The sequence below is a fragment of the Bubalus kerabau genome, chromosome 2, assembly GCF_029407905.1.
Source record: "Bubalus kerabau isolate K-KA32 ecotype Philippines breed swamp buffalo chromosome 2, PCC_UOA_SB_1v2, whole genome shotgun sequence".
Lineage (NCBI taxonomy): Eukaryota > Metazoa > Chordata > Mammalia > Artiodactyla > Bovidae > Bubalus > Bubalus kerabau.
In genome coordinates this window covers 7,899,728-7,925,644 of record NC_073625.1, presented here as the reverse complement: position 1 = coordinate 7,925,644, position 25,917 = coordinate 7,899,728, and the positions used below count along the sequence as shown (strand labels likewise).

At 42.2% G+C, this 25,917-nt stretch overlaps 1 protein-coding gene across 5 annotated transcripts; it reads left to right on the top strand.

Moving 5' to 3' along the window:
• The first annotated feature begins 456 nt into the window (after positions 1-456).
• FNTA (farnesyltransferase, CAAX box, alpha) lies at positions 457-24,450 on the top strand. 5 transcript variants are annotated; one of them, XM_055566972.1, is made up of 11 exons: positions 461-686; positions 3,178-3,263; positions 10,533-10,647; positions 13,717-13,797; positions 13,887-13,991; positions 18,388-18,514; positions 20,555-20,703; positions 22,253-22,315; positions 22,388-22,435; positions 23,384-23,555; positions 23,816-24,450. In XM_055566972.1, exons 1-11 carry the CDS (start codon positions 499-501, stop codon positions 23,936-23,938), a joined length of 1,257 nt encoding a protein of 418 aa, XP_055422947.1. In that variant the 5' UTR covers positions 461-498; the 3' UTR covers positions 23,939-24,450. The 5 variants fall into 5 exon arrangements, with proteins under 5 accessions (XP_055422951.1, XP_055422947.1, XP_055422949.1 ...); XM_055566976.1 differs by lacking the exons at positions 23,384-23,555; positions 23,816-24,450 and adding an exon at positions 22,794-22,914 and having other exon boundaries at positions 457-686; XM_055566974.1 differs by lacking the exon at positions 13,717-13,797 and having other exon boundaries at positions 462-686.
• The last annotated feature ends 1,467 nt before the right edge of the window (positions 24,451-25,917 follow it).

The following is a 25,917-nucleotide window of genomic DNA, read 5'->3' as shown; positions in this document are numbered from 1 at the left end:
TTTTCCTTGCATAATCAGAACTTTAATTTCAAAAGACAAAAGCCCTGGTCTACTGGAATTCTGCAGTCTAAACTCTTAACATCCAAAAGGGAAAAAAAAAAAAAACAACAACAACGGTGTACGAGGAATGTAAATGCCAATGCCGTTGGAAGGCTAACGCGGAGCACCGGCGCCAGCCGCTCATCCAGGCGTCCGAGGCTCCCCCGGCGGCACCAACAACCACCGAACAGCACCAGCACGTTCGGGGCACCACCCACAGGCATTCAGTCACACGCGCGGACCGGGCGAGGGGGAAACCGACGTCCCAGCGAGCGAGACGCAACCCGCCGGCGCGTACGCGCGCAAACCGAGGACCGCCGGGCCCGGCCGCGGGGCCCTCTGGCCCGCGTCTCTATGGTAGGCGCGGGACACCGGAAGTGGCTGCTGTGAGGGGGCGGGGCTGGGGGCGGGCCCGGGGGCGGGGCCTCCGTCACCTCCTCCGCTCTGGGCAGAGCAGTGATGGCGGCCGCCGACGGGGTCGGGGAGGCCGCGCAGGGCGGGGATCCCGGTCAGCCGGAGCCACCGCCTCCTCCTCAGCCCCATCCTCCTCCGCCGCCTCCCCAGCCGCCGCAGGAAGAGGCGGCGGCGGCGTCCCCTATGGACGACGGGTTCCTGAGCCTGGACTCTCCCACCTATGTCCTGTACAGGTAACGCCCACGGCAGGCCATCTGGCGCCGGAGACCCCAGTCGCCCGCGCCGGGCTGGCTGCGGGGCGGCTGCGGCCGGCGCTCTGGCGCGGCCTCGGGAGTCCGGCGGCGGGGGTGGGGCCCGCGCCAGCCCTGCGCCGGGCGGGCGGAGGTTGTCCGCGGCGCTGGCCTGCCGTGGTCCGGAGCCTCGTGTGCGGCGGGGCTGCTGGCAGGGAGTGATTTCCTCAAGGTCCCAGGCTGGCTCGCTTTGGGGACGGGTCTTCCTAGTGGTTTTGTCCTGCCGACACGCAGAGCGCTCGCCTAAAAATCTTAGGGACCCCGGGACGTTTCCCTTCAGCGTTGTCTTTCAGCGGTTTTAGCGCCGAGTTAGGCTCTGAGGATGAGAAGGGGCTAACAAACCCCGTTATGCGTCCCCTCGCCGCCTGGACCGTGGTGCCGCAACTTTCTCGCCTTTTCGTCCCCGACTTTTGCCCGGCACTTGGTTCGTCCCCATCCCATCAGTCGCTTTCTGTTGGTCATGCTCATTCCATTCCCCCAAACTCCACTTGAACCTGCAGAGTCGAATGACAAATCTTTAACTTTTCTCGCGTGTCTTATTTTCCCTCCCGTAATTCTAGGTAAAAACCCCATCCGATGGCTGATTTGCCTAGATTTTACGAACCGAGTTTGAAAGGCACCCCTCCAGGTTGCGTCCTCGGAGTTAATGTGTTCGAGCTCTCCGTTGGTGGAGGTGGCCCCCGCAGCCTTCAGAGCTCCTCACCGAGCCGCGCGATAGTCGGGTTTCCTCCCTGACCTGTGTCAGATTCCCCTGCCCCCAAAGCTTTCTCATGAAGTGAAGTGAAAGTGAAAGTCGCTCAGTCGTGTCCGGCTCTTTGCGACCCCACGGACTATACAGTCCATGGGATTCTCCAGGCCAGAATACTGGAGTGGGTCGCCTTCTCTTCTTCACGGGATCTTCCCAACCCAGGGATCAAACCCAGGTCTCCCACGTTGCAGCGGATTCTTTACCTGCTGAGCCACCAGGGAAGCCCAAGACTACTGGAGTGGGTAGCCTTTCCCTTCTCCAGGGGGTCTTCCTATCCCAGGGATCAAACCCAGGTCTCCCACATTGCGGGCGGATTCTTTACCAGCTGAGCCACCAGGGAAGCCCAAGAATATTGGAGTGGATAGCCTTTCCCTCCTCCAGCGGATCTTCCCAACCCAGGGATCGAGCCCCGGTCTCCTGCACTGCAGGCAGATTCTTTACCAGCTGAGCCACCAGGGAAGCCCAAGAATACTGGAATGGGTAGCCTGTCCCTTCTCCAAGGGATCTTTCCGACGGAGAGATCCAACCCCCGGTCTCCCGCATTACAGGGGGATTCTTTACCAGCTGAGGTACCAGGGAAGCCCTAGTTTTCTCAAGCCGCTCCACATCGAGGTCTCACACCTCAGGAAACGCATGCTTTCCCCTGCGTTTCTCCTTATAAAATGGACACAATTTTAGGATTTGTCTACATACCACAGGATTTTTGCTGTCCATAGCTGATTAGTACACAGAACTGAAAAATGGGCAATAGGATAAGAATATAAGTAAAAGAGTGGTTAAAGAAAATTTGGTCACCCTGAGCAGTTCACACAGAATGTCTATAGGCACCCATTGTTGCCACTATAATCTGTTTTAGCTTTGATAATGAGAAGTAGTAGTCACTGAATGTTTGCTATACGCGTTTATTAGATGCTGTGTGTATAACGTACAGCATATATACTTCAGCATACAGTAATATACAGTACATTTAGTGTGTCTAGTGTATAATACATGCTAATTGTATACTGTATATAGGCATATTTACTATGTACTGTATGCTTACTGTTGTGCACGTTTTCAGTACTTAACGTGTTATCTCAGACCTCCAGATAGCCTTCTAAAATTGGTTGGTAATAGTATTTCCATTTTATAAATGACAAAATTGCTGCCCAAAAAGTTGAAGTAACTTTCTCAGGGTCACAGTAGCTAGCTGAGTGGTAGAGCCAGTGTTCCACAGATTCCAAGCTCTACTGACCACCTGGACCACCTCTGTGTGTACAAGAAAATGACAATATTACTTTTATTTTTAAATATCAGTTTCTAGTTATTCAGATTATTCAGATAAAAAAGTGTTATTCAATTTTTTAAAAATGTAGATTGACTCCAAAGAGTCTTATTAGACCAATGAATTGGATTGATTTCTAATTTAAAACTATTGTGTACTTGCTACAGAAACCTACTTTTGCATTTATGTAAAACTTTAAATTTGAAAACTATTGATTTAAATTACTTTAATTGAAAAATTATTCACTTTTATTTTAAAGTTTAATATTGTAAAACAAAGTGATAGACTTGTTCATGAAGAATCTCACCATGATTACATTAGTTTTAAGTTAAAGTGTAATCATTGACATTTTAAAGAATATCAAATTTCATTTTTTCTTTACATGCTTGAATATAATCACTGAAAAATACCTATATTTTCAGGGACAGAGCAGAATGGGCTGATATAGATCCAGTGCCGCAGAATGATGGCCCCAATCCAGTGGTCCAGATCATTTATAGTGAGAAATGTAAGTTTATTTTTTACTGGGAAAAGGCATGTAAGTCAAATTACTAGCAAAATTGAAATTCACAACTATAGGTAGATGACAGATTTTTGTCTGATAAAGGTCTAAATGACTTAAACTAATCTTGTGGGGGTTTTGTAATTTACTTTCATGATAACAAATTTCATTTTGTCTTAAGAACGGACATACTCTAAATATAAGTCCTAAATGTTATTTTATAATACATAGTAGCTACTGTGTGATTGTGCTTTTCATTTACTATTAAATCTGCACATAAAATTGATATTGTATCCCTGTATCATATCTTACATAAAATACATGTGGATAAATGATTTACTGTTTTATTTAGAATAAACTTTGGTTGTTGAAACATGAGCATTTTAAACTATATTTTAACTATGAAATGTTTGACTCAGTTCGAATGCATTTCTGATATTAAAGTGAGTGGATTTTCTTTGACAAAGTGTTCTTTCATAATGAATGTGAAATGCATTGTAAATTGAAGATCTGCAGATGTTATTCTTCAAGGAAAGGATAAACAAAAGAGAATGCTTGTTTTGTAGTTGTGTGTGTGTGTGTGTGTGTGTGTGTGTCTTTCTTTCAGTTAAGGCTCTATTATCCGAAATCATTCCTCTTTTACAAAAACCACTTGTTTTTTCTGATAATAGGATAATGTCAAATGTTTGTAAAGAAAGAATAATGGTATGAGAGTTTGCCTTACCAAATATGAAAGTGTACTACTAAACTTAATAATTAACTTGCAGAACTGGTGTAGAAATAAATAGATTAATAAATAATTAAAAATTATCAATGTAGGTAAGAACTTAATACTTGATAAAAAGGACATTTCATATCTGTGTGAAAGATGGATTAATCAAGTAATGATGTGCATTTGGCTATAAACAAAGTTATATCCCTATATCATATCTTACATAAAATAGATTACATATGGATTTAAGTTCTAAAACAGAACTGTAAACATACTAGGAGCAAATAGTGTAATCTTTCATTCTTAGGGTAAAGAAGGAATTATTAGGCAATATGTAAAACTCAGAATTGATTGAGAAAAAGATCAGACGGTATGAAACTGAAAAGCTTCCAAATTATGAGCGAGATTATATGTGAAGAGATAATTCACTGAAAGAAATGGAAATGTCTGTGAAGAGCTAGTAACCTCACCAGTAATCAGAGAAATGAAAACTGCAACTTTTCCAGATTTGAAAGGCACCTTATGGAAACTTACAAAGCCATACATTTCTCTTTCATTTAAAAATAATAAAATCTTTTTTGCAGGGTTAAAAAAAACAACGTTTTTAATTCTTAAATATATCATTATTAGAAAGCACAAAGGAAAAGAGGAAAATGACCCATCAATCAAAACTGATCTATGAGTGTATCAGAATTTTTCCTTTGTGCAACAGAAGATACCATGAGTAAGTTAAAAGGCAATCAGCAGTGTGAGAGAAGATGTATAAACAGAAGATTGATACTCAGAACCTTATAAGGAATTTCTAAAGAAAAAGAAACTGGCAGACTAATCAAAAAATAGACAAAGGGTGTGAAGTGGCACTTCATAGAAGATGTAATTTCATTGACCATTAAATAAGGGGGAAAAAATCCATTATCATTAGAAATGAAAAATAATTTAAGCTGTTTTGTGATGTCAGATAATTGAGAAGTATGAACAGATCTATAGTTTTCAGGTGAAAAGTTTTGTAAGTTTAGCCATTTTAGAAAGCACTGTCATGTATATATTTAGTGAAAGTGGGAAATTCTCACATCTTACAACCTTTAAGTGCTGCTTCTCAAGATTCAATCTGGGTTCACTCTGCCTTATGGCTTCAAAGACATGTCCTTGGACTTCCCCCGGTGGTACAGTGGATAACAATGCGCCTGCCAACGCAGGGGACACGGGTTTGATTCCTGGTTCAGGAAGATCTTACACACCTCAGAACAACTAAGCCCATGTGCCCCAACTACTGATCCCAAGCTCTAGGGCCCAGCCTGAGCTGTAGCTACTGAGCCTGTGTGTCTAAAGCTCAGCAACAGGAGAAGCCCCTGTGATGAATACACCACAACCAGAGGGTAGCACCCACTCTCCACAACTAGAGGAAACCTGCGTGCAGTGACTAAGACCCATCGCAGCCAAAAAGTTAATTAATTAAAAAAACCAGACATGTCCTAGGAGGCTAAGAGCACAGACTTCAGAGCCAGACCACCTGATTCAGATTCTTAACTGTACCACCTTACTGGCTCTATAACCTTGGACAAGTTATTTTACCTCTCAGTACCTCTGTTTCCTCCTGTGTAAAGCGAGGATAATAGAAGTAACCACTGTGTGTGTGTGTGAGTGTGAGAGTCGCTCAGTCATGTCTGACTCTTTGCAGCCCCATGGACTGTAGCCCGCCAGGCTCCTCTGTCCATGGGATTTCCCAGGCAAGAATACTGGAGTGGGTTGCCATTCCTTTCTCTGGGGAATCTTCTCAACCCAGGGATTGAACCTGGGTCTCCTGCCTTGCAGGCTGATTGTTTACCATCTGAGCTGCCAGGAAAGATAAGTGAGTGAATTATGCACGTGCAATAATGAAACAGTGCTGATAACTATTATAATTCACAGTAATTTTTGAAAAAACAAAATATTGGAAACCAACTATATATTTGTGTTTTGAAGAACAGATAAATGTATCATCATACAATTGTATGCTGTATAACCAGTAAGAGGATCTTGTGTGTGTGTGTGTGTGTGTGTGTGTGTGTGTGTGTGTGTTGTTCAGTCGTATCCAACTGTTTCGACCCCATGGCCTATAGTCCGCCAGGATCCTCTGTGCATGGAATTCTCTAGGCAAGAATACTGGAGTGGGTTACCATTCCCTTCTCCATTGATCTTCCTGACCCAGGGATTGAACCCGAGTCTTCTACATTGCAGATAGATTCTTTACCAACTGAGCCATCAGGGAAGCCCAAGAGGATCTTAGATCTGTTATAATAGGGACAGATTGCGGAAACAATATAGAGTGAAAAGGGGGCACATAAGTTTTAGAAACTTTGAGTATGGTAGTATATTAAATTTGTAATTTTTAATTAAAAGACTATAAAAATTTTAATATCAGAAAAATTTAATGAATATAAAATTCTATTTTATTAACCCGAAAGTTATTTATGATTCTGTCAATTTAAAATATATAACCTTAAGATTGAGTATCCTAGTCCCACTTTAAAAAAAATTAGCATTGACATGTAAATTATGCCATGTCCACTGTATGGAAAAGTGAACAAAGAATGACAGAGATGTATATACACACGCATGAAAGGATGCATCACTGAGGGGGAAAATGCCCAAAAGCAGAATGAAAATGTTGTACCAACTTCATTAAAAATAAACAAGAACAGAGCTACATTTATCTGCTTGGAAAAATGGAGAGACATGTAAACTGGACTGGTAGCAGCCATTCGCACTGACACAGATCCAGTGCAGTGGGCAGCAGCACCAGATACCAGAAACTTCAGGTGCTTTCTAAAGTATCATGTGCTCACTGTGGGCTTTCGACGTGGGGCTCGTGGTAAAGCACCCGCCTGCCAATGGAGGAGACGCAAGAGACGCTGGTTCGATCCCTGGGTTGGGAAGATCCCCTGGAGGATGATCTTTGTATGCTCGGAAAGAACTATAATTATTCATGCTGTCCTCTGATAATTTCACTTTGGGGGTTGTATTCTAAGGACACACATACCTGTGTGTGCTTGCATGTGGGTGTGCCTGCTGAGTCACATCTGACTCTTGCCACCCCTTGGGCTGTAGCCCACCAGGCTCCTCTGCCCATGGGAATTTCCAGGCAAGAATACTGGAGTGGGTTGCCATTTCCTCCTCCAGGGGATCTTCCCGACCCACTAAACCTGTGTCTCCTGCATTGCAGGAGTATTGTTTACCACTGGGCCACTGGGGAAGGCACACACATAAATACATTCATGTGTATTGTTTATTTTTTAATGAAAAGTCATTGGATGCTTAAAGTAGTGATTTTATAAAACAAAATTGAAAAAAAGCTACATCAGCAGTAGCAGCAGAATGGTTAGGCAGATTAGCGTATACTGACATCCATACTGCATGCAGCCTGCTAAAAGTTTGTGAGCTCTTGTCAGTAACTGGAAAATTGTATGCTATAAGAAAAATAGCATAGCATGTCCACATAGATTTTTAACTGTGGCAAAAGAAGTATGGGAATATTTAACATCTGGGTTATTTTAGCAGTCTGTCTGGGGCCTGAATCTGTTCTCTATATTAATCTGTGCTTTGATGTGAGGGCATTTCAACTGGAGTGTCTCGTACCTAGTTCACTGTGACGAGCGGTATGGTCTTGGGTGTCAGACTAGATTTGTATGTTTCAACTCTACCTCCAAAGTACTCTGGGCCATGTGAACTTGTGAATCTCTCTGAGCCTCAGTTTCTCTTGTGGAAATGAGAATAAAACAGGGTAACAGTTGTCAAGGTCTAAAGTTCCTTCAGTTGAGAGGCTGGCAGAGAACAGAAGCTGATCCTGTGTCAGGGAGGATGTGGAAAGTACAGGTGTATCCACGCCTTCCTGGAGGCGCTGAAGGTTGAGCAGACCTTTCTTGAGAGGTTCGCCTGGCACTGCCTGTCAGCACCAGCAGTCCACGTAATCTCGATCCACGTGTACAGCCCACGGAGGTTCGCACATGTGCACAGAATACAGTGACAGGACAGTGGCAGAAGGAAAGCAGCTCACACATACACTGACAGGGATGAATTAGATACAGTGGCCATACAACGCAATGCTGTGCAGCTGTTTGAAAAATGCAGTAAACTTTGTAGTGGAATGCAGTGGAAAATTATGTCTTCTTCCCATTCTTGTTCCTCCAACTAGTATTATTCATGAATAAGCACATATTGGGCTTCCCTGGTGGTCCAGTAGGTAAGAATCCACCTGCTAGTCCAGATGGGTCCGGGAGGATGCTGCATGCGCGGAGCAGCTACCCCTGCGCTCTGGACCCACCTGCCACCGCAGGAGTAGCCACAACAATGAGAAGCCATGCACCTTACCCGCATGAAGACCCCGCACAGCCAGAAAAAATTAAATAAGCGTATTTTTTAACAAGCATGTATTTTAAATGAATAGCTGCTATTATTCACCTTCCTTTTTTCACTCAACAGCATCTTAGAAATTGTTCCACTTCAGTATATAACAGAGCAGCATTGTTACTAATAGCTCATAGGGTTGTGTTGTATGGGTGTACTGTGAAGGACTTACCTCATTCTTTACTAATGGAAATTTAAATTTCCAATTTTTCTTGCTTTTTTATTTCTTACGTTATCAAATACTCTCATAAATGTCCTTGGATGCTTTGGGCACATACGGGAGTTAATTTGTAAGAAAACTTAACTGCATTAAGAACTAAGGTCAATGAGTAGTCAGTTTTAATTTTTAATAGAAATTACCAAGTGGTTTTCTATAGAGATGTGTACTAGTTTGTATGGCCTTGAATAATGTATTAGTGAACTTTCAGATGTTCTGGATTTAGAAAAGGCAGGGGAACCAGGGATCAAATTGCCAACATCCGTTGGATCTTGAAAAAGGATGAGAATTCCAGAAAAACATCTACTTCTGCTTTACTGACTACACCAAAACCTTTCACTGTGTGAATCACAACAGACTGTGGAAAATTATTAAAGAGTTGAGAATACCAGCCCACCTGACCTGCATCCTGAGAAATCTGTGTGCAGGTCAAGAAGCAACAGTTAGAACCGGACATGGAACAACATCCCGGTTCCAAATTGGGAAAGGAGTAGGTCAAGGCTGTATATTGTGACTCTGCTTATTTAACATATATGCAGAGTATATCATGTGAAATGCTGGGCTGGATGAAGCACAAGCCAGGAAAAATATCAATAACCTCAGATATGCAGATGACACCACCCTTATGGCAGAAAGAGAAGAGGAACTAAGGAGCCTCTTGATGAAAGAGGAGAATGAAAAAGTTGGCTTAAAGCTCAACATTCAGAAAACTAAGATCATGGCATCTGGTCCCATCACTTCATGGCAAATAGATGGAGAAACAGTGGAAACAGTGAGAAACTTTATTATTTTGGGCTCCAAAATCACTGCAGATGGTGACTGCAGCCATGAAATTAAAAGACACTTGCTCCTTGAAAGAAAAGCTATGACCAACCTGGACAGCATATTAAAAAGCAGAGACATTACTCTGCCAACAAAGGTCCATCTAGTCAAAGCTATGGCTTTTCCAGTGGTCATGTATGGATGTGAGAGTTGGACTGTGAAAAAGGCTGAGTGCTGAAGAATTGATGCTTTTGACCTGTGGTGTTGGAGAAGACTCTTGAGAGTCCCTTGGACTGCAGGGAGATCCAACCAGTCCATCCTCAAGGAAATCCTGAATATTCATTGGAAGGACTGATGCTGAAGCTGAAACTCCAGTCCTTTGGCCACCTGATGCGAAGAACTGACTCCTTGGAAAAGACCCTGATGCTGGGAAAGGTTGAAGGTGGGAGGAGAAGGGGATAACAGAGGATGAGATGGTTGGATGGCGTCACCAACTTGATGGACATGAGTTTGAGCAAGCTCAGGGAGTTGGTGATGGACAGGGAAGCCTGGTGTGCTGCAGTCCATGGGGTTGCCAAGAGTTGGACACAACTGAACAGCTGAACTGAATGTATTAGTGAAAAAAGACAGCCCAGAGCATAAGAGTGTGATATGATCTCATTTGTATTTAAAAAACAAAAAAAAGGAGGATAGAATTAGAATCACCTATATGTGATAGGATATATTTAGAAGGATATACTAGAATCACTGTGCAGTTGTTTCTTGGGAGAAGGACTGGGAATTGAGTGGAATGGAAGCTTAGTGTGAACTTTCTGTACTGTTTGAGTTTTCTGTCATGGTGTGGATTCCTTTTTCAGTTTAAGAAACTGATCACAATAAAATGTTAAAAAAATAGCCAAGTGAATATTTGACTATATGCATGCTTAGTTTTTCCTTAATACACAACATCAGCGGGGGATCTGGAGTCTGGCATCAGCCCCGAATGTGCAGTAAGCTCGGTCACATGCATTGTGGCCGTGACAAATTCCCAGGTTGGCGGTCACCATCGCTGGGCTTGCTTTATTTTGCCTATTGTTGTAAATCGTATACATGCAACAAGATATCTCCCTCCGAGACATAGAAAATAAACAGCATTTTGTACTGTAGTGGTCGTTTTAAGCAAGAAAGACTGTCCTAATGCAGCTGTGTGCTCCGTTTCCAGTTCAGGACGTCTATGATTATTTCCGGGCTGTCCTGCAGCGCGACGAGAGAAGTGAGCGGGCTTTTAAATTAACCAGAGATGCTATTGAGTTAAACGCAGCCAACTACACAGTGTGGTAAGACACATCATCACTATTCCCTGTCTGAATGTCTGAGGTTTTCATTTGGATGGCTTTTTTCCTTAAATTTTTGTTGAAATAATAAGTTACATGTGAGTTTAAAGGTCCCATTGAATGAAAAATGGCAGTCTTTGCCCCATTCTTTCTCACTACAGGTCCCACTCCCTGAGGTAACAACTCCTCAGTGTTTTTCCTTAAAATCTTCTCTATAAATAACATACTTAGTTGTTTTTAATTTTTCATTTTAAACATTAGTCTTGCTATGGAAGACACAGAATTCCATCTCCTATGCTGTCTCCATCACAGTTTGTTTTCTCTCTACCAATGAATAACTTGTCTTCCAAACTCTCTGCTCCTGTCGAGTGTCTCGTTCCTGCTGGGCATGGTGGGGACCCTTCACTCTCTCCTCCACGGCCTGCAGCTCTCCCCTGTGTCTCATCCCTGTCTTTGAGATCCCACACCTGTCCCTTTCCTGATTTACTCTCTCATTTTATAGATCAGATCCTCGAATAGAGGAAAACTTAGAAAAGGATGTATGGGAAATTGTTACTGAGATTTTTTTTTTTATGTTTTAGAGTGTTTTTAGTCCCTTCTCAGCTTTACTAATAGAATTCAAGATTGGAAATCATTTCCCTTCAGGTTTTCAAAACTGTCCTCTTTCCTTCAGCCTCTATTGAGAAGATTCCTGTTCCTTCATTTTAACCTTTTCTTTAACTTTGGGGGGTGGAATTTTTTTATATTCTTTTGATAATTACTTCTCCCTCCGTTCTTTCTGAAATGCCTTTTAGTTGCATGTTGTAGTTCTGAGACTTGTCTTTTCTTATTTTCAACTTTTTTTATCTGCTTTTGAGATACTTCCCCAACTTTATCTTCTAACTCTTTGGTCTGCACTCTTTTTTTTTCTAACATGTATTTATTTATTTGGCTGCAGTGGGTCTTAGTTGCAGAATGTGGGCTCTAGTTCTCTGACCAGGGAGCGAACCCATGCCCCCTGTATTGGGAGCATAGAGTCGTGGCCACTGAACCACCAGGGAAGTCCCTGAACTCATTTTTATTTTACAAGAGCTCTTTTTTTGTTCTCTGGGTATTCCTTTTTAGTAGCATTTTGTTTTTTTTTTATTTCATGGATGGGATATATTTTCATTTTTCTGTTTGTTTTGGTCTCCTTCTGCCATGTACACATTTTTCTCAAATGACTGGTAGTTCTTGGCTCTCCTTTCACACCTACAGTGGAAGCAGGAAAAACCTGCTTTGGCATCTCTGTGTTGCAGGACTGGTCACCGAGAGGGCTTCACTGTGAAGTTAGTGGAGGTGTGGCTGTTCTGTGTGAAATCTTCGTATCTCGGCATTTCTGGGTCTTTTCTCTTGGCTGGTTTGTGTTTTTGAAGAAGAGCTGTAGGACGGGTGTCCGTTTGGCCGCCCCAGTTTTGGGGGTCAGTTCTGGCAGGGGTCGGGTCGGGTGGGGTTTCTGGCCTGTTATTTGTGTTACTCTTTTAAATTTCCTTGTTTCCAGCCTTTACCTCACCGTTCTTTGCGTTGTGTCTGATATTTCTTTCTGTTGCTGATTTTTCCAGAAAATACAGCCACTTGTATGTTGTCGAGGTTTTTTAGGAAAACCCCAGTCCTCCTTCTCCTGCACGTTTTCTTTACTTGCACGTAGCGCACTTCACTTCTGGTCACCGAGTGTCTGTGGGATTTTCCCCTGCCAGGCGGGTCTCTGTGACAGCCCACAGGTGTCCTGTGATTTAACTTACCTGTAATGCTGTCCGCCTGGAGGTAATGTTGGATTCCACAGGTTAAGGGCTCCGTTCCACAAGCTACCCCCACCCAGGGCCAATCGCAAGTCCTGTGCCTCTGCCTGGTGGGCTGTAAATCAGGGGCCGACTGATTTTCGAAAGCAGCTCACAGAAGTCAGGGAAACACTTAGGTTCACCAGTTGATTAAAGGATCTGATAAAAGATGGAGACACGCAGCCAGGTGCAGAAGTACATAGGGTAAGGTCTGGGGGTGGGGGGTGGTGGTCCTGAGTACAGGGGCTTCTGTCCCCGTGGAGTGGGGTGTGTCAGCCTCCTGGTGCATGGATGTGTTCACCCAGAACCCCCTCCTGCTGGGATTTGATGGCGGCTTCCTCATGTGGGCATGATCGCTTACGCACTCCGTTTCCAGTCCTTCTCCCCTGTCTGGAGGACGGGAGGCGGGGCTGAACATTCTAAGCTTCTAAATCAAGGCTGGTCTTTCAGGTGACCAGAAGCCCATCCAGAGTTGCCTCAGGAGAACTTGGCGTTTTTATAGGTCACTCACAGCTGTGAGTTTGCGTTTCCCACAGCTTTGTGGACCTCTGCAGTCGCTGTGGCGCCCTCGTCCCTGCGGGCGTCCGCTTTGCTGCTGCCGTCTCAGCGGGCCTCAGTAGAGCTGAAGCTCGGAGCTGTCAGTGGCATCTTCCATCACTTTGTGTCATTTCTTTATACAGCTCAGAGCGAATTAGAATTTATTTAAAATCCCTAAACTTACTTGCTGTTTTCTTAAAAACAGTACACCTGAAATTACCTTATAAACCAAACTGAATATGTATGTACTCTGTGAAACCTAATTTTAAAAATTATAATAGAAATGCTGTCATTTCTTCTATTTAGCATTTCATTTTAAAAGGTAATTTAAAATAGTTTTTTGTCCCTTCTTATATACTGAGTTGAAATATTTTGAGATTTTGAAGTAAAAATAGACCAGAACTAATTATGTCTTTAGAGAAAAGATGTTATTTAATGGTTTGACCTTACCTATGAAGAAATTGAAGAGAAACTTGTTTCAGTTATAAGTAGCATTATTATGATGGTTTTAAAAGTAAAATATTTGGTAATATTTGTAATGAAATTTGTGTATTATATGAATAATGTATCTAAATGAGCAAGTTATACCATGTGAGGAAAGAGAAGTTTCTGATTCTTGTGCAGTAGAAACTAGTAACCAGAGTATTACCTGAAAACAATCACTGATCGGTTGTCTTTTCTTCTGTCTCACACTTTGTGCATTTCACTATTTTTGCTTCAAAATTCTTGATTCTTCCAGTCACCAGTTGTACAAGTTTGGACAACCACAAGCAGTTAAATCCCTGCCTTACTGGTTACATAGAATACTCACCAGAAACGGGTCTGTGTTGTTGTCTTCTGGCTTCATTTGATGCTGTGCCTGGCCACGTACGTGGAGTAATGACACTGGATACTTACTATTTGCTGTAGGCATTTCCGAAGAGTTCTCTTAAAGTCACTACAGAAGGATCTACATGAGGAAATGAACTACATCTCGGCAATAATTGAGGAGCAGCCCAAAAACTATCAAGTTTGGTAAGATGAACACAAGAAGGAAATAAGTTGCTGTGCTAATCAATTGGTACCTGCCAGTGGGTGACGAAACCATGAGGAATTGTTCATTTGTTTATAATTACAGTCCTTGCGCTGGAGCTAATGTCACGTGTCTTACAGTGTTGTTAGGAGAACTGAGGTGACTTTTTGTTTAGTATGTGAAATGGCACTTAACCCACAGTTGACACTCAAATGTTTGCTGCCATGATTTAAGACTTCGACATTAACTGTAATACTGCTAGAATCAGGGAAAAATTTGAGCAGAAAATCTTTGCAGTTTTCTGTTCAGTTTTCTATTCAGTATGTTATAAAGCGAGTCTCTGGTATTTGGTCTTTTGTCATTTGTTTATTAAAAATTTTTCCATTGATGCTGGAGATACAAAGATGAATGAAAGTCTGAAAAGGAAAGCAGATAGTGAAACCAGTTACTTTGCAGAGCAGTGTGGAAAGTGTGATAGTAGGGCTCTTACAGTGTGTGTTCTAAAGATGAAGCTCCTGACTTAGACAAGAGTATGGGTTTTATTAAGGAGGGAGGAGAGAGGTTTGGAGCAGGAGGACAGAGAACAAATAGGAGAGAAAGGCAGAGTCTGGACAGTTCCCAGCGTTTAGTGGGCCTGCATGCAGGGAGGCAGCTGTGGGGGGCGGGGCGGGGGGCGCCGGGCTGCCGGGTCCTGGTGCAGGAGGAGCGGCCCCGTGGCGCCTGCCAGAGCTGTCCCCACTCCGCGCCACTGGCTGCCTGCTCTTCCTCAGGGCCACCACCACTTGGTGTTTCCCAGTACATTGACTGACACGCACACTGCCCCGTCTTTATGCCTGAAATTTAGGATGATTTCTGAAAGGAAAGACCGCTGAGGCCGAGAGAGGACTCTGGGGAGAAACATGAAAGGGCGTGATGTGCTCAGGGAGCTGCATGTGGTTCCATGTGGCTGGTGGGCCTTTGGGGAGTCCTGCAGTAGGAGCATAAAGAGCCTCCGGGACATGGACAAGGGTTTGGACTTGACCTTAGCCGCAGTGGAGAGCTTCTGACACATGTTAATGTAGGAAGTAATGTGATTAGGTTTGTGTCTCAGGAGGTTTACTCTGCCAGCAGGTGGAGAATAACAGAGTAGGTCCAGGGTCCTGGTGGGCCGTTGCCATGTTGGGGCTATGGGAGAGAGAATGGTAGGGCCAGGGAGATAGAAGCATACATGTGAGAGTGGCTTTGGAGACAGAAGCAACAGGTTTTGAAGTTAAACTTCTCAGTGGAGTGGCGGCGAAGAGTGATGTCTGTATTTTGGCTTAACCATTGGGTGAATGGTGGTGCCAGCCACTTGGGGAATTTGGGGGGAAAAAAGCAGCACATTTCTGGAAAAGAAGGGTAGATTCAGGATTGGACAACTGGGCTTTGATGTGCTTATAGGAAACCTGGCTAAAGCTGCCCAGCTAGTGGTTGCACCATGCTCCCCTGTGGTTGAAGTCGCAGCTCCGGATGAGGATGCTCTGGGAGAATTAGAGGAGGCTGGGGACAGAACACGGTGAGCATCGGCGTTCAAGAGGCAGAGAAGTGGTCCAGGATGACTGAGGAAGGAAACCAGAAGTTAGTGTGCTCACAGAAACCAAGAGAAGGGAGAGTTTCAGGAAGAAAGGAGTAGATGAGAGTATCCGCTCCTGCTGAGAGGTTCAGAAGAGCAGGAGGTGGAGACAACCCATGGGTTTGTTCCATAGGTGGTTGTCAGCGAGCAGTCCTCCCACCAGGGTGGGGTGGGCAACCGGGCGGCAGTGAGGTGTCGGGGAGGATGGCGGGAGTGGCAGGAAGAGGAAGCGAGCACGCATCACTTATGGGAGATGAAGTTGGCTGTTGAGAAAAAAGACAGAGCAAGCAGCTGGTCAGGCTGTGTCTTTTGGGTTTTATTTTCCCAAAGTGGCAAAGACTTCATGATGTGGGGAAAGTGTTAATGAAAGGGAAAAGGCGAGAAATTTGGAGAAGAAGGGAACAGAGTCAGGGCTCGTTGGAGTTGGGAAGGGACCCAGTGCACAGGTTAACCTTTGGAGAAGGAACGGCTCCCAGCTGTGGACCCGTGTGCAGAGGGGACTCTCTCTGGCCCAATTGGGTAATGATTATCTGCATAATCAAATACTGTCCTTAAGAAGGAGTATGAACCATAAATAGATACTTAATCTTCTCAAACAGTTACAACATACTAGATGTGAGAGGAAGTAACAGCATTTGGCAAGGCATGGAAGTGATAGCTACTGCAGATTTCCATCTGTAGAATTTTAAACAACTTTGCCTCTGTCGCTTTTTTCTTTCTCAGTAGATGATGGTTATATTCCTGAGAAATTGCATTATAAAAGTTATTTTAGTAGAAAAGTGACTAGACAGTTTTCAGTCCCTCATTTAAAAGTTGTTATATCCTTCGGAATAAGGTGTTTTTATATAAAAGCTGTAAAGATCCAGACGGGAGTTCCCTGGTGGTCTAGTGGTTAGGATTTGGGGCTTTCATCGCCATGGCCTGGATTCAGTCCCTAGTCGGAGAACTGAGGTTGCACAAGCCACACAGCATGCCCCCCTCCAAAAAAAATCCAGAAAATTATCTGAAGAGATATATCAACTATGTACTATTTTATCTTAAAAAAAAAAGTGTCCAGACATCACAAGCTTTCTCAGCATTTGACTGTATCTAGTTTTTGCTGAAGAGAAGTAGCTGCCTTCTCTGGATACTGCAGACTCTGTCATTAACACATTACCATCTCTCATTATGAAAAACAAAATACAGAGCCACCCAGAGCAGTGCTATTGGAAACCCAGTAGTTTTTAATTGCAGTACATTTTATTTTTTAATTTTCTACATTCAGTTTTTAGAATTTGTATTTACCTATTTTTGACTGCACTGAGTCTTCACTGCAGCACATGGGCTTTGTGTGATGGTGGCAGGCGAGGGCTGCTCTTCATCGCCCTGTGCAGGCTTCTCGTAGCAGTGGCTTCTCCTGTGGCCCAGTACAGACGCTCGGGCAGGTGGGCTCAGTAGTGCAGTCCCTGGATTCGAGAGCACAGACCCAGTAGTTGGCTCACGGGCTTCGTTCCTCCACGGCGTGTGGGATCTTCCCAGGCCAGGGATCAACCCTGTGTCCCCTGCATTGGCAAGAGGATTCTTACCCACTCTAATACCAGGGAAGTCCTGCAGTGCGTTTTAAACTCTCCACTCCACTAGTTGCTGTCATAACTAGGATAGTACAAGTAATTCAAATCATGTATGCCAGTTAATTGCACTTTTTATTAAATTCTCACCATGAAAACTTACACTGTAAGATCAACCCCTGTATTTAATCAATAATCTTTAAATCATGAAACATCTTAGTATTTTGCTCTGAGAAATCATTTTGACATGGTGAAGGACCTAATTCTTAAGTTTTTCCTGAATTACAGAATTTATCAGTAACTTGGAAAAATAAATTGTTACTAGCGTTCACTGACTTGTAAGTCTTCTTAAATAAATGATTTAGAAACCTTTCCCTGTGGGATCTTCCTTTTGGTAGAATCTTACCTTCTTAATATTCTCTAAGATGAAGTTTTAAATTTTCCATGCATGTGGAGTAGGTCACCCATTAAGCATTAAATCTTTCTTTAGCCATTTTCTCCATCACCCCTGCTCATTTTAATATAATGAATATTAATGGTTTTAAGAAAATAGCCTCATTGAGATAAAATTCACATATCATACTGTTTACCCATTTAAGGGGTATATATGTCCAGCCATTACCACAGTAAATTTTGGAACATTTTCACTAATAGATTTTTATACATATTTCAGCTAAAAGAAATTATACAAATAGAACCCACCAGAGAACTCTTATTTTCCTAGTACAGAAATTCCTCTTCTGATCAACTTGTCACAGCTACTTGCCAGAGTAGAAGTGAATTCTGTTTTGCCCATGAGCTGGTGATATAAGCAGTTGCTTGAATGGTGGCCCTCTGGCCTTAAGGAGAACAGCCTGTTGGTACACAGAGGGGCTTCCATACTTGATGAGACAGAATCCTACTTCCTATAGTCAGATTGTGACATCTGGGCATGTTGAAAATTCTTTCACAGGATATTGTGGTTGTTGAGAGATTACTGGTCTTCCAGATTTAGCTGCATTTAAACCTTTAAGCCCTTGGTACCTGGATTTATTTTACATGAAAATCCCTGTTTCTGTTTCTCAGCTGTTATTCAGCGTTCTGAAATTTTTTCTCTTAAGAGTTTCTCCTGTGGTACCTTTTCTTCCCAGTAGAGTCTTGAGAATTAGAGGTGAATTTCAGTTTGTTGCATGTCCCTCCGCATCACCTAGTACAACACACACAGCTGATTACTTTCGTTTTGGGGTAAATTCACATAAAACTTCCTTCTGTTGAATTCAGGCATCATAGGCGAGTGCTGGTGGAATGGCTGAGAGACCCATCACAGGAGCTTGAGTTTATTGCGGATATTCTTACTCAGGATGCAAAGAATTACCATGCCTGGCAGCACCGACAGTGGGTTATTCAGGTATTGCCTTCTTATTACAGTGTTATTTGCATTTTTATTTTTTTAACAAATAATTTAAATTACTATCAGATTATAAGTATACTTAAACTGAAACACATATAGATCATTACACACAATAATGATTAAGATGACTAAGAACTATCAAGATACTTAATTAAGCCTGACATCCTTCATGTTGGTTAACTTTCATGATCTATTGGGATATGTTGATGAGTAACTTCACATTAAAGAATAATAGTGACTTTTTAATAGTTTTTGATTGAGTTTACATCATATATTTGCTAGCAAATTGAATAGGAAAAGTAGTTGTAAATTTTTGATCAGTTCAGTTCAGTCGCTCAGTCATGTCTGACTCTGCAGCACGCCAGGCTTCCCTGTGCTTCACCAGCTCCCAGAGCTTGCGCAGACTCATCTCCATTGAGTCAGTGATGCCATCCGGCCGTCTCACTGTCGTCCCCTTCTCCTCCTGCCTTCAGTCTTTCCCAGCAGTAAAGTTTTAATACAGCTGTGTTATTTTCATTAACAAGGACATCTTATGTATTAAGGTATTGCATACATAAAACCTTGTAATCTGATTTTACAGTAACTATTGAGTATTTTATTTCTGCCTACTTGTTAAAATTTTATGCTAAATCCTGAATAGAAGAAAATAGTTACAACTCCCACTCTGGGCATTTTTATTTGTTCCATCAAACAATTGTAGTGTTGTGTCTTGTAAATTTTTTTCCAGTGATTGCTGCTTTCTGCACTATTTTATTATACCAAGAATATTTCACCAAGAATTTTCAAGTTGTCTTTGTTGGCACTCTTCTCTCCATAATTTTTAAAATTAAAACAGCTTTGTAACATAAAAATTTATATCTAAATCCAATTGTGTATATTTATCTACATGTACTTTAATATAATTTTACCATATATGTGCATTTTTGAATACTTCCTTTTAATATATATAATAATATCAAATCACATAAAATTAATATACAGTAGTATGGGTAATCATTGTCTTAGTACTGAGTTTGGCTTTTTCTTCTACATTTTCACCTTAAAGAATGCATAAGGACTTCCTTCGCGGTCCAGTGGCTGAGACTCTGCCCTCCCAATGTAGGGGTCTGGATTCAGTCCCTGGTTAGGGAAGTAGGTCCCACATGGCACAGCCAAAGTTCCTGTGTGCCACAGCTAAGAGCCACACAGCTGAAACAGGAAGCAAACCAAAAAGCAGTACATAAACACCTAGTTAGATATACTTTTTTTTTTCCTTTGGATTTAATCTTTAGAATAGTTCTAAAAAGTTGGGTCAAGTAGTTAAAACATCCTTTTTGGTATCTAGATTGTTTTCCACAAGATGGTGCTGAATTACAGCCACTTTGGCTGCCAACTCTTACTCCCTAATTTTTCATTCCTCAGGACCCCTCCCATCTTTCTTTGTGGCTGCACCACGAAGCGTGCAGGATCTTAGTTCCCAGACCAGGGATCAAACCTGTGCCCCCTGCAGTGGAAGGCAGAGTCTTAACCCCTGGACCAGCAGAGAAGTCCCCCATGCCCCTGTCTTTGATGACTTTTCCTTCCCCTCCATCTCCTTGACCTGCAGTGTCACTCCCCTCCAAATACATAATGAGTTCGTGTCTTCGGTTCTACCTGCTTAACTTTGTTAAAGTTTTATTTCTGTTAAAAAAATTTTTTTAATTATTTATTTATGGCTGCACTGGGTCTTTGTTGCTGCATATGGGGTTTCTCTGGTTGCAGTGAGCAGGAGCTAGTCTTCCTCACGTGCGGGCTTCTTGTTGCGGAGCACAGGCTCAGGGGCTTCCGTACTCGCAGCACACAGGCTCAGCAGTGGCGGCTTGTGGGCTTCAGAGCACAGACTAATAAGTTGCTCCGCGGCGTGTGGAATCTTCCCGGACCAGGGATCACACCCGTGTTCCCTGCATTGATAGGTGGATTCCTATCCACTTCGCTAACAGGGAAGTCCTTATTTATTTCTTTTCATTGTTTATAAATAATAGGACATTCCTAATTGAATGTTTTTTTATGTTCTTTTAGGAATTTAAACTTTGGGATAATGAGCTGCAGTATGTAGACCAACTTCTCAAAGAGGATGTGAGAAATAACTCTGTCTGGAACCAAAGATATTTCGTAATTTCTAACACTACGGGCTACAATGATCGTGCTATATTGGAGAGAGAAGTCCAGTTAGTAACCTTCACTTGTTAACTCCTTAAAAGAATATTTGTGTGCCTCCATGTCTTGTGCATCAGGATACAGCATAGATGAAGACTGCCCCATCCTACCCTCATGGAACGAATAGGGCAGGATAGTTAGATGAAACCTATAATGATAAATATACAATTAATACTGTGTATAGGAAACCTTTACTTTTAGTGTCTTAAGTTTCTTGAAATGTTGGTACTATAGATTGAGAAGAAATCATATTTCATACTGTCTGAGAAGCCTTTTTTAAAGCTGTCTCATTAAACTTGAGATGGCAGTCCCTGACGCTGCGTTACTTACTCTGCTACCGCTGAGTGCAGGGATGGGGCCCAGTGCGTCTGTATCGTCCTGTGCATTCCACGGCGTGCGGCCGCATTCTCGGCCTTGATGCCCTGGATCTCAGTAGTAAACCGCATCCTAAGCCCCAGTCACCCCCAGTTGAAAAATGCTCTAGCGTACAAAATCCTGTCAGAAGATCTCCAAAGTTCTGAATTGACATGAATTTCTGTATTCTATCCATAACCCTATTTTCTTTGTCTGCTTTATCTCATTGTCTGTTCGAAGTTTGAAAAAGTATATTGTTTTTATAGCCTGATGAGATCATAGTCATATTTTAATGGTGAAATTTGTTTGAGCAGCTCGTAGGAAGAGCTGGTTTTATGGTACATCTGCTTCTCCCTTGCCCTTATTCTGCTTGAAACAGGGCAGCTGGCTCTAATTTTACCTGTTCTAAGCAGCTGGGTCTGGTGATTTAAATTAACACACACAGAGTCTACAATCCAGTGTCCTACATTAATTCTCTTCTCCAGATTTCTTTATAATTTTCATAATGATGAATGGATTTATTGGTTTCTGTGAAAAAGATGCTATTAAAACCACACTGCAGCAAAACTAAGATGACTAAACTTTAGTCAGTGACTTACTCATTTGAGTAAGTATGTAATGAAGCAGAGTTCTATAACTCCCTTGGAATTTTGTGTAATTGGGTTTAAATTAATAATCTTGTTAAGGGGAAGAGAAAGGTAGGGAGTGGCCATTTGGAATGGGAATCACATCATAGTTTAGTAGTAATCTTGTTTTGGAATTGACTATATAATCTTCTTATCTATTTTTTATTATAGCTTTCAAGATTATTTAGTTCTCCTTTCTCAGTGAGTAATGATTTGTCTGGCATAAGTAGATCTTAGACAAGATTTTTTCCCCAAGGTTGCTTTAGTGAAAAAAGGAAAGTCTCCTTGTTTTGCCGACATTTCCCTTCAGAGGGAAAGCCTAAGTGAAAGGAAACCTCCCACATTAACTTCTTTTCCGTTTGTAAATTGAGCCTTCATATTCCTAGTAAATAAGCACTGACCACTGCAGCCTCAGGGAGTCTCTAATTTAGATACAACAACCTAGGGAGGTCCCGGGTCCACCGGGAGAGGTAAGTGGCAGCAGAGGCGCCTTGTGAGGCAGCGGTGCGGAAGCTGTTCCTCATTATTGTCACTGCTCTTCTAAAGCGATCCACGTTTATTTGTGACCTTTTCCTTACAGGTACAGTCTGGAAATGATCAAACTAGTCCCACATAATGAAAGTGCGTGGAATTATTTGAAAGGGTAAGAGGTTGTTTTTGCTTTTATTTTTTAACCTCCTAATAGGAGAGATCATAGAATGTGTTCCATAATCAGGACCCAGAAGGATACTGAAGAATTCTGCAGCTCTCTGGCCCTGAGAAGGTAAGTGGACGAGCGCTGTGACAGCCCCCGGGAACCGCGCCCTCCGCCCTTTTCTTGGCCTCGAGCACATCCCAGCACAGGGTCTAGCGTAGTCCCTGAGCAAACCATAGTACAGCTTTAACTGTGTTGATGAATCCTGTGTCTTTATGTCACAGAACGGAATACACACACCAGTTTCTCTTCAGCTCAGGATCACAGGAACATGAGATACATCATTTATAAGCAGATTGCACAGATGCATATCCACTCTTTCTGTTGTCACTTCTGGAGATTTCCTGTTAACACATCTCACTCCTTAAATCAGCATGCTCTCTCTTGCCTGGCCACTGACTCACCAGGCCCTTTGTTGAACTTAAAGGTCTCCAAGGGAACTAGGCTCAAAGAACACAGAGGGTGGAGCTCAGTCGCATTTGGACATCTGTCGGAGGCCGGGCTTTGTAATGTCTGGAGAGCTAAAGGGATGATTAACCATCTCAAGAAGCAGAAACATCTCTCCTGTCTTTTTTTCCTGACTTTTTAATTTTAAGATGGTTTTGTGTTTTTTTTTCCTTTAATTTTGTGTGTTACAGTTTGAGTTATAAATGATTATCTTTGAACTTCATTATTCTTTTTAGTTAATTTTACTCTGCTCTTAATTATCCATCATAAAGCTCAGATTTAATTTATAAATTTCATTTTAGAGCCCTGCTAATACTTTTAATGACCCGTATGAGGAAAGAATCTAAAAATGAGTGGATATATGTGTATGCATAACTGATTCACTTTGCTGTATAGCAGAAATACAACACTGTAAATCAACTATACTCCAATAAAAATTAATGTAAAACATTTTCATTTCAACCTCAAAATACTTTTCTTGCTTATATTACAGGGCTCATTTTCTCTTAATCTTTCTACTATTCTTGTTCTTCCTTCTCAAAATTGAGAATAGTCTTATTTATTTTTTAGGATTTTGCAGGATCGTGGTCTTTCCAAATATCCCAATCTGTTAAATCAATTACTTGACTTACAACCAAGTCACAGCTCTCCCTACCTAATTGCCTTTCTTGTGGATATCTATGAAGACATGCTAGAAAACCAATGTGACAACAAGGAGGACATTCTTAATAAAGCGTTAGAGGTAAGCTGGCAGGATGCGGCACTTTTCTTCTGGAATCTCAGTGCCCCAGTACGCATGCCCTTTTCAAAACACAGCTCCTCAGAACTCCGCGCAGGGCTCCTCTGCTGCTCAGGGCCACACCCACGTCACTAGTGCACGTGGCCTATGCTCCGTTTCACTTGATCGTGACCTGAAGTAAGCTGTAGTAGCCCAGAATCCCTGTTTGCCCTAGAGACTGAATTACACATTTCCTTTAATGAATTTTTGTTTTTCATTTTTAGTTATGTGAAATCTTAGCTAAAGAAAAGGACACTATAAGAAAGGAATATTGGAGATATATTGGAAGATCCCTTCAAAGCAAACACAGCACAGAAAGTGACCCACCTACAAACGTACAGCAATAACACCATCTCGACGAACTTGATGGGATGCTTTTATTTTTTTAAGAGACTCTAAATGAAGGAGTTAAAAACTAAAGCGATCATTCCCTTTGCCAGTGGTGTAGAACATACAATGCACAGGTACTGCTTTTTAACATGAACTAAGTGTGATGCTCTTTGGGTGCTGCTGCTATTCAGACTAGTTCCAAGTAACTTGATTTTTTTTTTAAGCAGAGAATTTGGGGGAGGGAGAGGAAACAAAAAGTCCCATAAAGGAACTTTTGTAGTCTTATCAACATTTACTCTAACCCTTAGCATCAGCTCCTCCCTAAGTGGTTTGTGTGTCAGGATTTGCAGCGTTAATGTTTGCAGGTATGTAAAGGATATAAGTAACTTACCTTCCGGTTCAGAAAGCAGGGAATGCAGTTGTTAGATCAGAGCTGCTCTGCCACACTCACAGCATCATGCTCTCACTGTAACCAACTAATGCCAAAAGAATGGTTTTGTAATAAAATTACAGATGTATCTTAAAACAATGCCATAGTAGTTTGATTTTTTAAATAGCATTTAACTGTATACAAGGGACATTGTCTCAGCTTAGAAAAGCAGAGAATACATCGCTATAAAACTGAAGAAACCAGAAACATGACTGTGTTAAATGTAATTAAAATGGGAAGTGGTTAGTTCTCAACTACAAGCAACAAAATTCACTCAAGGTGGTTTAAACTCAAAGGGTTTACTGAGGTATTTAGATAGCTCACAGAATAATCACCCGGTCTTCCAGAAATATATCCCAACACAGCCCTGCAGAGCTGGACCGTCACATTGCTGTTACCTGGGCTGGGATCTGGAACTGCTGGGTGAGGGTGCCAGCTCCGTGTCCACCTCTGCCACATTCCACATCAGCTCACCTGCTTCCCTTCCCATGGATGCAGCCCCAGAGTAAAGGCTCCCTTTAAAAGTGCATCTGATTGGAAAGAACCTAAAGGGCATCCAGCACCCATAACTGCAGAGGAATCTGAGGAATGCAGTTACAGCTTTCCAGCCTCCACACTTCAGGAGACATGCTAGAAAGGAGCTGAAAGTTGAACAAGCTAGTTTCCTGTAGCTGCACATAATTAAATCTCACCTCACCAATAAAGAATATTTGATCAGTGTTGAAAGCACCAAACTAAAACTAAAGAAATTATATAGTGTAGGACAGGGAATTCCTTGGTGGTCCAGTGGTTAGGACTTGGTGCTTTCACTCAACGGGGCCTGAGTTCAATCCCTGGTTAGAGAACTAAGATCCTACAAGCCGTAAGGCATGACCAAAAGAACAAACCAAAAAGAACAGTCATGTTAAGAATTCAGAAGATAACTATATATATATTTTTTTAATAAATTTTTTTTTCTGGCCAAGGGTCAGTTTGTGTGATATTAGTTCCCCAACCAAGGATTACACCCGGCCACAGAAGTGAAAGTACCAAGTCCTAACCACGGGACTGCCAGGGAAATGCCAATAACAGTATTTTAATAATTGCTAGAGAAAATAATACCCTGTGGGTATTATTGTCAGTTTTTGTTTTTAGACTCTGAAAGTCCCTGCTTATATATTTGAAATTTTCATAAAGCATCATCCTTATATAGACAGTTTCAAAGGTGTCATTCTTCAGTCACTAAGTTGTGTCCGGCTCTTTGCAACCCCATGGACTGTAGCCAGCCAGGCTCCTCTGTCCTTGGGATTTCCCAGGCAAGAACGCTGGTAAAAGGCGTCATAAGGAACAAAAATTGTATAGAAAAGTTGTCAGAAATTACCTCATCAGTGTCCCCAGATGGATTGGATTCAGGGTTGCTGACTCAACAGCCTCATAAGAGACTTTAATAAAAAGCATAATGGCAGTTCACTTACTTTGAGAAGTGTAACAGGCAGACCAAGCAGTTCCATCAGCCTAGCCACTTGGCATTTTCTGCCTGATGTTTAACTAGATGGCAGTTCATTTACCAAAAGGTATTAACTAGAT